General features: G+C 38.7%; 1 protein-coding gene across 9 annotated transcripts in view; it reads right to left on the bottom strand.

The window, feature by feature from the left end:
- Window positions 1–3,179: 3,179 nt before the first annotated feature.
- The window catches only part of ATP7A (ATPase copper transporting alpha), a 57,783-nt gene continuing 47,395 nt past the window's right edge, over window positions 3,180–13,567 (bottom strand). For all 9 annotated transcript variants that reach the window (XM_075068808.1, XM_032766984.2, XM_075068810.1 and 6 more), the window contains exons 15-23: window positions 13,000–13,194; window positions 12,612–12,794; window positions 12,039–12,252; window positions 11,143–11,289; window positions 10,598–10,740; window positions 9,461–9,664; window positions 8,597–8,714; window positions 7,907–8,009; window positions 3,180–6,898 (exon numbers count right to left, since the gene is read on the bottom strand). In XM_075068808.1, coding sequence (XP_074924909.1) covers window positions 6,622–6,898; window positions 7,907–8,009; window positions 8,597–8,714; window positions 9,461–9,664; window positions 10,598–10,740; window positions 11,143–11,289; window positions 12,039–12,252; window positions 12,612–12,794; window positions 13,000–13,194 — 1,584 coding nt within the window. In that variant the 3' untranslated portion in view covers window positions 3,180–6,621. The remainder of the gene's footprint in view (window positions 6,899–7,906; window positions 8,010–8,596; window positions 8,715–9,460; window positions 9,665–10,597; window positions 10,741–11,142; window positions 11,290–12,038; window positions 12,253–12,611; window positions 12,795–12,999; window positions 13,195–13,567) is intronic.

Genomic DNA, 13,567 nt, shown 5'->3' with positions numbered 1-13,567 from the left:
CCTTAGTATATTCTGCAGCTGAATATTGTGCACTAGTGTGATTTCATAGAAGTCACACTAAATTCCTTGACGCTCAACTCAATAAGATATGCACACAGTGTCAGGGATACTCAAATCTACTCCAGTTGACTGGCTCCCAGTCCCATCACGCATCCAGCTTCCACAGATTAGAAGAGCTTCTCAGACATCTCACTTTCTTATTCATGTTAATGCAAATATGAGGATCCCACTGCACCATGACCTGCAGAACGCGCCAAAGATAAGATTAAAGTCCTGCAATGCATGGCACCGTATCGAGATCCTTACACCCAACTTTGGTGCCGAGGCTCAATGAAGACTCACATGAAGCACTTTGACCGCTCAAAACAAACAAATTGTCATTGATCCTGTTGAAGAACCACCAGGTTTTAATTTATGCTGGAAAGACTGGTGCAGATTGAATCGCATCAAGACATCTCATGGGAGATGTGGACAAACCCTCTTTAAATGGAAAATGAGGCAAACACCTGTATGCAACTGTGGTCACCAGGCACAAACAATAGAGCACATCATATCTGAATGTCCCCTTTGTTCTTTTGCCAGGGGCCTGAAGACATTCACCAGCTCACTGCTGCAGCAATGTGCTGGCTATCAAACTTAGATATAAATTTGTAGCTGTTGCTACCTACCCTAGCCATATGAAAGAAGAAATATATGGCTTCTAAGGAAGGTTGTGGAATCCCCATCACTGGAGATTTTTAAGAACAGGTTGGACAAACACTGTCAGGGATGATCTAGGTTTACTTGGTCCTGCCTCAGTGCCGGGGGCTGGACTAGATGACCTCTTGAGGTCCCTTCCAATCCTATATTTCTAGAATTTCTTTGCTTTTATGGTAAAGTACGAAGAAACTACATGAAACAGTTCTTTTCAAATTGAACAAAATAGCTTATTTGCAATTAAGTTTGACAACTTTTTTTATTTGAATTTTTTTTTAGAATTTTTGGTTTTGTTACGGAAAGAACAGGATTTATTTTCTGATTTTTCACAAATGCAAGCAAATGTAGAGAGTCATTTGCCCAACTCTAGTTGTGAGGATGAAATCCATTATGGAGGGGGAGACGCTCCGTCAAAACAGCCATAAAAGTAAACAGACAGACCCCTTCTGATAGCTTTCAGGCAGCTCCCAGCATTCTTGTTATAGGCAAAGAGTTCTTGCTTTTTCTCTTGCCCCGCTTCTATAAACAGCAATCCACAGTGGTCACAGTGAGGCTGGCCTCTTCTCTTTAGATCCTACTGCTATGTAATCTTACCTATTCTGTCCTTCCGTGTTTCAAATGAAGATGAAGAGATGAACACACCTCTTTGACCAAATTCATCTTCCTAGGTTACTCCCAAACCACTAGGCCTCCAGGAGTTACTCCTTAGTTCATGTTTGAAAGATTAGGATTTGTACGTGCACACACAGAAAATGAAGTAGAAATTGGTTTTAGTCCCCACCTTCAGATAATTTGGTGCAAATAGATGTGGACACTTCTTTTGAAATAAGAATGTTCTATATTAATTTAAATTGGTAAAAAAATAAGACCTCAACAAAATAGGACAATCTGAAATAAGTGTGTCCACACACAGACTTGCACCAAAATAGCTAAAGGTATGAATTAAAACCAATGTTGCTAGTTTGGTTTCAGTTTGTGTGTAGACAAGCCCCTAAATTCACCACTACAATGACTAGAAATGTAGGTCTCATCCCCGCACTGAAATGCACAGACCTAGTGCGTGGCACCCCATTAATTTCCATGGGGATCTGCACCTGCAGACCTGTTTGCAGGATTCCCATACTAATGTCTGCAAAGATTTAGGCTACATCTACATCGCACACCTTACAGCCATGCCCTGTAGTCATTCTTTGTCGGCAAGAGAGAGCTTGCCTGCTGACAAAATAAAACCACCTTCAACGAGGGACAGTAGCTCTCCCGTTGACAAAGCGCTGTCCACATGGGCACTTTTTGTGGGTAAAACTTTTTGAGAAAAGTTTTACTGACAAAAGTGCAGGGCAGACATAGTCTTGCACACGCCTTTAACTTTCCACACTGTAAGCAGTCCCAATCAAATCAATGGGACACCTTACCATGCAGAAGTTAAGGACTTATGTAAATCTTTGCAGGATCAGAGCCTGAGGGTGACAGAGAGGCCTTATTAAGCAACTGTGACTTTTTCACAAAAGACAGAAATATTTCATAGCCAACAATGGCTTTACTTGTACATTCACAGAGGCAGGGATAAAGTGTGCATAATGCCAGAAAAGCAATCACAGGAAGGGGAACAGAAAAAAGCCCCAGGTGGAGAGATGTATTTTCCAGTTAGCAAAATGTGAGAGGCAGATTAGCCAGTGAACTCAATGGAAACCCTCCACCACACTGACTGTCATTTTTATGTCCTTGCATCTTTCATTCTGAGTCCTCTGAATTACTGCAGCGATCACTCTGGCCATGCACAGTACCTGCAGAGATCTAGGATTTAGACTTAAATCCTGGTCAGAACAAAGTGCCATGACCTCACACAGGGGCCCTCAGGTTAGATTTCTTCTCTGTTTAGGATGCTTCAAGTACAACTTTATTCTAGTTAGCAGTTTACTTTAGATATGGGGTAACTACATAAATGAAAGGTTCCAGTCTGTAATAATACCATCTGATACCTTTTACCCAAGAATCTCAAAGTATGCACAACCTACATTAACTGACCATGCCCACAGCATCTCAGCCCATTTTATAGCTGGACCGAGGCAGAAAGTTGAAATTACTTGCCAAAGATCATATAGCGTAGCAGACCAAAGGCAGAGCTAACAAAAATAAAAATATCCCAATTCACAGTAAATCTCATTCCCAAATAAGAGAGTCACCTATGAAATTGGAAAAGGAGAGCAAGGTTGAAACAGCATGTGGTGCCAAACAGATGGTTCCATAATGCCCACTCACTACATCTGGAATATCTATATATGCTGCAAAGCAACCCTACACTTAGGTGAATGAAGAATCCTTTCTAAAGGCCATATGTTTTAAGCTTTATAGTGAAGCACAACAATACAGGGATTAGCAAGCAGTCAAGTGCAGCTGGCAATGATATTTTTCCAACTTCACAATAGAAGTATTAGAAATGGAATTCTAGAAAGTAGTTTAAAAACCAGGCATTGAACATTACATTTTGACAACATTATAATTATAAAGTTGAAGGCACAGTCTTGACAGAATTATACATGTAATATCACATACATATAGGTGTAAATGTAAAGAGACATAGCAGTACTAAAATTAGTATTTCACAGAATTGTTCACCATTCCTTTTCTGATACCAAACTTAATAAAAAAGATTTCTCTAACGTTAAATATATTTGGCTGGAACTTCTGGGTTTGTTGGCCAGAAAACAAAATATTCTTAGTGGCTCACGTAATTAAACATTGCCCTGCTTCTGTTCTGACTTTGTTGGTCTTATAGCTCCTTTTGGTATGAAACTGATTACATGCAATAAGAGGCATGCCTGTATCATTTGTAAAAGTTTACTGGTAAATCTAGTGTAAAATGTCAGACTGATTATTTTCAGGGCCTTGTTTTGGCTTTTTTAAAGTAAATCAGAGGTCTTACATATATCTAATGACAGTACAGGAAATAATAATAATAAATAAACTAGTTTGATGCATAGTTTCATTTGTAACTGAATATCTTAAAATGGTTTTGATGACACAATCACATGATTTCAAGATGTCCGTAGACAGGAGTAAAGTATATTTACAGAAAAAAATTGCACAATTTACATGTGTGCAAACATTTTACCTTTTATGCTATCTCACCTGCACTGTACATTCAAACTGGAAAACATTTTGGTTTTTCAACTTCAAGCACAGCATGAAATATTTTATTTACAAAGCATCAACATAAACGTTCTAAAATTTCAGCAAGTTCCCACACAGATGTTTACCAGGAAAAAAACCTGTTTTCAAAAAGACTGACTCAGATTTTCTGGACCAGATGTACAATACTGAGTATGTCAATGCATTCAAGTGCAAAACAAATTTCCAGTCACCTGATTAAAATAAGAGGCTTCTTAGTATTGGATACCACAGTGCATGTGCAGTAATGGGATCAAATACTGGTTTCAGTGATACAGAAAGCATTAAAGGGGGACTTTCATACAAGGAAAACTTGCAGATTTAACCATATCTATTCATCTTAAAAACTGAGTAATAAATTGGTCTCACTGCCATATGTTTGCTAACTACCAACCAAGAGTTTAAAACCAAGATTTATCCCAAGTGACCATTCTTGATTCCTGAAGTAAGAGTCTTAATTTTGATAGTTTTTTCCATGCAACGGATGTCATAAACATAGGATTATCAACCTGTTCCTGCTCCCACATCAGTGACAAAATTCCCATTTTTGAGTTGGTCAGGGCCCAAGCATATTTGTTGCAGGATCAAACAGAAGATGACCAATTACTAGCATAATTCAAAACCAAGTTCTCTTGTATAAAGAAACAGGCTGCTGCCATGTGAAAGTTCTTTGGTGAGAAAACAAATCACGCAGAATACGCCCCACTGGACCTGCTGAGTCTTGCCAGAAAAAGCCTCTGAAAATGAGGGTAGGTAAAAAACAACACTGGAATCATGGAAGCAATTTATGTGATCTTAAAGCAATAAATGCTGCATGGCAGTAATATATTGGTTTCTACATAACAATTCATCCACTAATCAGAAATAGGTGGTGTTCTCAGTCTTGAGCTAATAGAATGTCTTTACTATAGCATAAATTAAAGTTTCTTGACACTAGAAAGGACAAATATAGCTATAATCTAGATTGAAATATTTCTTAAAATCTTATCAGTTTGTGATCTCATGAAAACAAATTCCTGAATGAAAATTTGGTGGAAACAACAAAAAGTTATATACTGCACTCAGCATTACGATGTATGTAAAATACTCTCTGATCACACTTTAAGGACAACATATTCTGCTGCACAAAACTTCCTGTTTTCAGATTTTGATATTTTCCCTTATGAAGTGAAAATTATAGAATATATCAAACATTTGCTTTTGATATTTTACATACATTATGTGTGCATTATCTGTGATTCTCAACTTAAAAACTAGAACACTAACATTTACTGTTCCGTGTCTATTCTCTGATAGATGCGCTGACCTCTCTGAAAAAAACAAATGAGAATTAAATGCTCACATCATGGATTAGACTTCATGGTATAGTTCCTCATAATTATTTACCTAGTAAACTGTTAAATAGCTCTCTCAGCAAAGGATTTCAAGAATAAGATTTGCAGATTAGCCAATATTCCAGGGAGGTAAATAGGTGATAAACACCTAGTTGCTTTTTCAGTGAGAAATTTCAGTTATTTTATGATTAGCACTCAAAAATCTAATTTTGAGAATTCAGTATTGTAACACGTGAAGGTGGACCCAATTCACAAAGTCTGGATCTGGATATTCCCAAATTGAGGTGGTTGGGAACCAGGGTTTTGGTTCAGGGTCATCTCTGGTACACTATTAACATCTTTACAAGCAATTGACATTTGCTCAGTAGGTAGTAAATAGAGCAAATGCTGTGTGGTAACATTACCTAAGTGTGAATGCTTAATTGTAAAGATTACAATGGTGGGCCTTGTAACATCAGTATGAATCACTGCAGTTCATTTAAAGGGAACTGGCAGGTGTTGATAACCAGTAATAACTACACTGAATGCTAACAGACTTTTTAAAAAACACAATAATTCAGGTAGTAACACCACCCTATTACTTCCTCAGATGAGCATGAGAGAAATCTCAGGTGGTGTGTTTTCTGAGCTAGCAGAGGCAAGACATCAACCCATTGTGTGTCTCTTTAATGTGCTTTCTAGCAGACAATCTCAGTCGCAGGAGTGTATTGGGTCACAGATGTACAGAGAAAGGAAATAAGTTAATCAGGGAGAAGATGGTGGGGAAATAAATCCAAGCTCCCTCAGATCTCTCTCTCTACATATGATCACGATCCAGATCAAGGGAGAAAAGATGGTAAGGGATTTGGGTAAAAAACCCCCCAAAATTATCTAAGATTTTGCAGGAAAATTTCTTGTGTGGAATAGGTTATAAATGAGAGTAATCCCAAAAGTTATTCAATAAGGCACATCGATTTGCAAATGAAGAGCACTTTCAGTGTTTACAGCTGTGGTCATCAACATATTTGAAACAGCAAACATATTAACCACGCTACACATCAAGAAGCTGTCCTCAGTTGCCTGCTGGTCAGCCCTCTACTCCATTTCTCGTTCCCCTGCGTGTTTTCTTAATTGTATTTCAGCATTTTCTAGAAAAATAGTGTGACATTTACAGCTTCTCAATGACATTATCCAGCTTCACTTGCAGGCTCCAGCTGCCACTGCCCTTTCTTTCTTTGCCATGTCTGGTAAAATATCCTGGAAGGTCACCGCAAATAAATGGACCGGCTTCAGTGTTTAAAACATGAAAAAATATTTTCTTTTCTGTAAAATTAGGCAATTAAAACCTAAAGAAGATGAGAGGAAAATCCTTAAAACAAGTCAGACCTCCAGAACTTATCAGTGCATACAGAATTCTAGCCAACTGTAACTTTTTAAGAGCTTTTTATAATGCTGTGTCTTCTTCCTCTCTGAAATCTCCCACTAGAAGTGAGTGCTTATCTGGTTCACTGAGAACTATGCTGTTGAGGGAGCGTTTATCTGAGAACAGGGAATTTAGTGAGGGTCTACTATAACTGATGATTTGATCCATTAGGCTAAGTTTGGGAGAAGCTGTCCCAGTATCATCAATTCCAACATGGACACAGATTTCCGAATGGCTCTTCTGTCTCATATAGCCACGGGCACGGAGCTTATATTTCTCATAACTTGGTTTCTTGTAGCTAAGGAAAAAAGATCCAGGGTAAATTAGTTGGCAGTAACTGTGAATAGAAACAACTCATTGTGGAAAGAAACTATTGCAGATGCTCATGTACAAATCAGTACAGTTAATACCCACTGCCATTCATAATTGAATACACACTGCAGTATTAAAAACTTCTAATTTCTCATCTTTTGGTTGATTCTAATACCAAATGAGAGCTTTATTTTAAAAGAGTACACAGAAGGGGAAAGGAGAGCAAAGCAGATTCATACCACTTCTATTTAACTGTTTGACTGGTGTTGAAATTCCCAGGTACCTCCTGGTAGAATGCATCTACAGGTTTTGTTAATGGAAGAGGCATTATGGAAGTGTTCTACTATAATTAGGAAATCATCGCCTTTTCTACCCATGGTCCTTTGACACCTGCACTCACTGGTTCCCACACTATATGGTATCATATCTAGCACAGCTCTCCACTGAAGTTGGCTGAGGGGTAAGAAATAAAACAAGCCATGGCATTTAGCACAGTATTGTTTATTGCAATACTTCATACTGTTAAGTCCTCAATGCCAGTAGGTGTGCTGTTCCCAACTGTGTTGCATCATAGCCACAGAATCTGTAAAAAAGCCAGCATGATCTGGCAACAAAACCTCTCACAGATTTTCAGTGACAAGAGTTATTACATACTAAGTGCACTACTGGTTTTTATAGTTCCCGTTATGTGCACCTGGCCAGGATGCAGTTCAAACTCACTTGTTTAACAAAACTGCCTGACATATCTTGGATCAACTGGCTACTCCGATGAAGCAAAATGGACAAAAAGGAAACCAAGGAGGAAGTGTGTTGAGAAGGTGATCGGCCTGAAAACAGCCACTACTAAAGATGGACTTGCCTGAATTCCAGAGCTAGGATTAGAGTTTAGGAGTCTAACTCTTCGTCCAGTGCCCAGTTCACTAGACCCCTCTGTCTCTCTAAACTAAGAGATCTGTGACTGCAAATTAAAATAAATACAGAATTTTTCACTTACAACTTTAGCAACAGAGAAGAACACACAACGGAAACAGAAGAGGCAGCCATTGCAGCAGAGCCCATCCACGGCTGCAAAACGATACCAACTGGCAGAAAGACACCTAGGAAAGAAACCAGTGCTGATTCCAGATAAACCGCATAAGAACAGAATATACCTTATACAGTACCTTTAATGCACTGTATACAACCGAGCAAGTATCCCTATGGATGTCTATACATGAAGTTTTAGTTGCATTTTAACACATTAACAAACATGAGTGTAAGTTCTAGTGTATGCAAAACAGAAATACAGGTAGGAATAATAATTGTGTCATTTCTATACTAGAATTTACAGCTGTATTAGCTAAAATGGGTTATCTAGCATGTGTTAAAATATAACTGAAAGTTCAAGTGTAGACATAGCTTGTTTTCCCTGCAGTAAAGGGTTCTCTTCATGAAGTCAAAACCATGGGTTTTCACACCTCATTCAACAAAATGTTTCTCTTAAATACATGTCGATGCACAGACCATATTATAATAGGGGACAGTTTCCTGCTGCTCCACCACCATCTCTCTAAAGGTAAAGAGCTTGTATTGATAATCAGTCACAGGCAAGAACGATGGGTACCATTTTATGGAAAAAAAAAAATCACAACTGCAATCATCTATTAAAAAAGCACATCAGTACTATGACAGAACACTCACGTACCAGCAGCAACAGGAATTCCCACAAGATTATAAATCAGAGCAAAGACAAAGTTGAACCGGATTGTTCTGACGGTTTTCCTTGATAAATCTATACTTGCCACCACATCTAACAAATCGTTCTGCAAATTAAAGTGTTTATAGGAAAAGTCAAAGAAAACTAATGTCGCATATGAAATATTATCACATTACTGTTATCAAAGCTAAATACTGTGCACTGAGCATTTCTAAAAGATGCAAGTGTCTCTCTAGTAGGTGTTTTTAGATTGTCAGTCCTTCCTCTATTTTATGTTTGTGCAGTGCCCAGCACAATAAGCATTTGGAGTCCCTGGGCACTGATGCAAAACAAATAAATATGTTTACGCAACGTTAGTGTTGCTACAATCACTTGTCAGGGTTCCTAGCAAACTCTGTTTTTTAGGCATTTATAACCAGGCTGTGAAAATTCAACTTAGCATGCAGGAAGACATGATCACCAGATTCTAGGTGTTATAGCGTCCTTCCAAAATAAAGTTTAATTTTCAGTGTTCCATTCCTTCCCCAAAGGTCACCCTCATTCCCTCTCATTTACCCATCCTCAGAGTTGGCACTGTTGCCACAATACATCCAGCAAAATAAAGTCGTCTGCAGCTTCCTTCAAGAGTCAATGAATATCACACCCTCAGGAGTCAGAGAAAGATAGTTTCCTCCCTGCTCCAGTTCCATTGGTCTGTAGGGATGGAGCACATCATCTCTGCAGTTGTCCCAATCAGGCCAATGTCAGAGTGAGGAACTGAGCACAGGTCCCAAACAACGGCTTTCACTTCACTATCTCTGGCATGCCTCACCCATTTTTCTTTAACGAAACAAGCTTAGTTCCATTACTTACCCTAATTAAAACCACATCTGCTGCCTCAATGGCTACATCAGTGCCTGTACCAATTGCAATTCCAACATTAGCCATGGCAAGAGCGGGGGAATCATTGATACCATCTCCCACCATTGCTACCCGCTTGCCCTCTTCTTGTAACTGTTTCACTTTGGCTACCTTGTGTGAGGGAAGAACCTCAGCAAACACTTTGGTGATGCCAACCTAAAGGAAGAAAAAGAACAAAACCATATGTGCTGTCCAAGATTCTGTCTCTGAATGTATATGCTTTCTATTCTCTCTGGTGAGGAGCAGACAGTATCCCTTTGAGTGAACAGTGAACCAACTACAATCCAATTTCACTTTAAGTAACATACCACACTGCAGACTATTTTTTCCCACTGCCACACTATTTTATCATTTCCCCAATGCGGTCACTGGCATGAGGGAGAGCCTAGTCTATTTTAGGGATGTGACTTGATTTTAGCAAGAAAGGTAGTAATTGTGATTACTGGATTAGCAAAGGGGGACCAATTCTGTTAAAAAAAACCTGAATTTTAAAAAGTAAACAGGAAGATACTGTATAAAGCAAGAAACAGTCCTAATTCATCCTTTTAGCAGAGAGTGTACAGACTGCTGAGAAGACACTAACTGCTATAGCAACTCAAAGAAACCAAAGAGATCTAGATTTTTAGCTCTTCAAGAGTAATCTTTCTCCAATGATCAATGTATTTTCATGCCAGCTATTTAAGTAGATATACTTAAATAGATAATTGCTTGAGGATCATTCAGAAATAAACTGATTTTATTATGTACTATGAGAGTTAGAAGGGAGATCAGCAGCCTAAAAGTCCTGGTCCAAATCTGATATAAAAAGTGCAATACACTGAAGTCAGAATTATAACCTCTTACAAAAAAACCTACAAGTGTTTCTGTACTAGTTACTAACATCTCAGATTGTTTTTACACGGTTGGCACTTTTCACCTTCAACCAATTTTGCTATGTATCAGCCGGGGGGGAGGGGGGGGGCGGGGGGGCTCTTAAACGTGAGAGGAGATATTCCCTCCCCCTGAAGTAGGGCATAACAGAGTTCATTGGGAGGGTGGGGAGAATACCATGAAGAAAATTGTAAGTCAACAAGATATTCAGCAACTTACCTCAGAGGCAATATATCTCGCTGTTTTACTGTTGTCTCCAGTCATTAGAACAACTTCTAAACCCATAGTCTTCAAAATGTGGACTGCCAATTCAGCTTCACGTTTCACTGTATCAGCAATAGCTATCAAGCCACACAGCACTCCTAATACAGACAGCATGAAAATGAATGTGTTCCTATTAAAGTCCTTTTCCCCACCTTTAGCAGGCAATGGGTCCTAGAAGACCCTCTCAGAGCCCAAAGGATCCCCTCTTCTTCTTCATTAGTCTCCTAACCCTTAAAAGTCCTTACAGTATGCCCAAACATCCGTGCAGTAGAGGAGAGCTGGATGAGGTTCTACCTTTCAAAATGTTACAAAAACTTGAAAGCTAGAAACTCATTTGTGGTCACATGATTCTATACAAGTGCAAGGTATTATTAACTATTATTATTATTAATAATAATAATCCAGATAATAGTTTCAGGGTCAATTGTTTCCCTCACCGCTTTCTATTTAAATGCTCAGAAGTCAAAGCCAAGAACACAGAAAAGGGACAACAATCTTACCATCAATAGCTACAAGGACTGCAGTGCAACCTCTACGTTCGTGTTCAATCATGGCATTATCAATATTGCTTTTAAGAAGAAGGCCATTTCTATTCATCCATTCTCGGTTTCCAATAAGAACAGAATACTTTTGATGATTCAAGGTAGCTGTAGGAAGGAAATACAATCCTACCATTATGTGGATACATTCAAGTCAATCCAGACAAGAGTTCATAGGATGCTCAAACAGATTAGTGGCATCATTATCCAAAATCTAGATAATGTTTAGGAACCGTTTTCTTCTTACCCACCCCACAAATATTTCTTTTCCCTGTTTTTTGATAAGGAAATGAATTAGTTGTTCTGCAATAAGAGGCTGATAGCATTTACTTGCACCTGCAGTTCTAACATAGGACAACACTGTGTAAAATGCCTCTCTCTGAACTCTACTACACATGAAAGCCATGAGTTGAGTCTCTTTTGAGCAAAGACTGGTCAATAGCGTAAGTTACATGAAGATTTTGGGTAGTGATTATCTGGGAAGAAGCACAGTTTTAAAGAGAACACAGAAGGGCAGTGGGAGTGGACTCCTGTATTCTATTTCCAGTTCTGACACCTTTAGCACAGAACTTTAAAATCTCTGTGTCCCATTTTAATAGAGCCCCTTTTAGCCCATGTCCCTCAGAGATATGCAAGCATCAATTACCCCATTCCTGAGATGAATAAAATACATAGCTATTAAATTAAGTAAAAAGCAACTCCTTTGTGCCTCCAGGAGGTTTCAGACCCAGTTTTCCAGAGGGGAAAGGTTAGTGACCCATGGCAGCCTCTTCCCCCAGCATCCTCAATAGAAGTCAGACAAAACCAGATCATCATTCTTGGTACAAATTTTATTTTACACGCATGTGTCAGCTTACTTGGCAACTGGGCATCAATAATCAAGGCAGGTTGCATTGAGTCCTCAAAGTTCTCATCAACTTTTATGAGTGTTATATTCTTAATATTATTTTCTTCAACTTTCTCATTCCTCCTGTATAGCAATGCTTCAATATTGGTGACTTTACAGCTAATGCCACAGCCTGCTACTACCTGAAAATCTGTACAGGTTCCAAGGGTTTCTGAGTCAAGTTCCTAAAACAAAAGGTCAAACATTTTCTGAAAAATACAGAACCAGTTGCATTTATAAGAGTGCTGACAGTAAATTACACCCAAACCCAAATCTAGAACATAAGCAGATAAAATGCAAATCATCAAAACACAAGTTTAAGTGTCAGGCTCTAGTATAAACAGTACTAAATCACTCACATGCCTTCATAATTTTCAACTTTAAGAACTCTCCAAGTAAAAGGCCACTTCAATAAGCCAACCACTTTCTAGTCGGTGCAAGGTTATTCACAGACGCACACACAATATTGAGACAAAGCTCTACAGGAGAGGATCTCTATCACTGCAAAATTTTCTGCCCATCTAAAAGAATCCTAGTACCATACCTTCTTGCAGTATTTTGTTATTGCTGTCCCCAGAGGGTGTTCACTGTTACTCTCCGCAGTCCCCACTATTGCCAAAATCTTATTACGTGGCATCTGGTTATCCTCCACTAGAATCTTCACCTGTGTCACTACTGGAGTTCCATGAGTAACGGTTCCTGTTTTATCAAATACAACCACCTTTACCTGCAGCAAAACAGGAAACCTCATTGTTGCATGAAGGTCTTACTGCAGAATCATTCAGATGCAAAGTTACTGTCCAAAGTTACTACCTAGCCACTTACAGACAACATGCGGTGATAACTTCTGTGTTTGGAAACAAATGCAGAATACTGGCAAGCAGAGTCCCACTATAAATTAAAGCCTTGGAAAAATCAATTGCATTTTTTACCTTATGAGCCATCTCTAGCGGTTCTCCACCTTTGATCAATATGCCATTCTGAGCTCCTACCCCAGTCCCCACCATCACAGCTGTTGGGGTTGCTAATCCCAATGAACAAGGACAGGCAATGCACAAAACTGTGATGGCGGCTTGGAAAGCAAAGCGGATTATTACTTCGGTTTTGGAAATGCTCTTATTGTAACCCTGTGGACACAGAAACACGTTTTAGTAACGGAGTAAGCAACATTGTAAACCATGTATTCAGCTACACATTTTCTTAGTCACAAAGGCATATTTGTAATTACATACAATAACATTCCTCAGAGATTTTTAAGTTGAAAAGTAAAGTGCTTGAAAGTTAGGAAATACCAATATTCTGATTGCCCACACAACCTTATTCTGTCCTGTAGTGCATATACCTATCACATGCTATATTTTACTCATAAGACCCCTGCCTCATTCTATTTATTTATTCAAATTAAAGAATATAAGCCATGAGATTCCCTGAACTGGACCATAATAAACAATACTCTAATCACTACATATGGTGATTAATGCCCTATAAATACTCTCCACT

This window comes from Chelonoidis abingdonii, chromosome 8 (assembly GCF_003597395.2).
Source record: "Chelonoidis abingdonii isolate Lonesome George chromosome 8, CheloAbing_2.0, whole genome shotgun sequence".
Classification (NCBI taxonomy): Eukaryota; Metazoa; Chordata; order Testudines; family Testudinidae; genus Chelonoidis; species Chelonoidis abingdonii.
The sequence above is the reverse complement of the archived record's forward strand: the minus strand, read 5'-3'. Positions and strand labels throughout refer to the sequence as shown.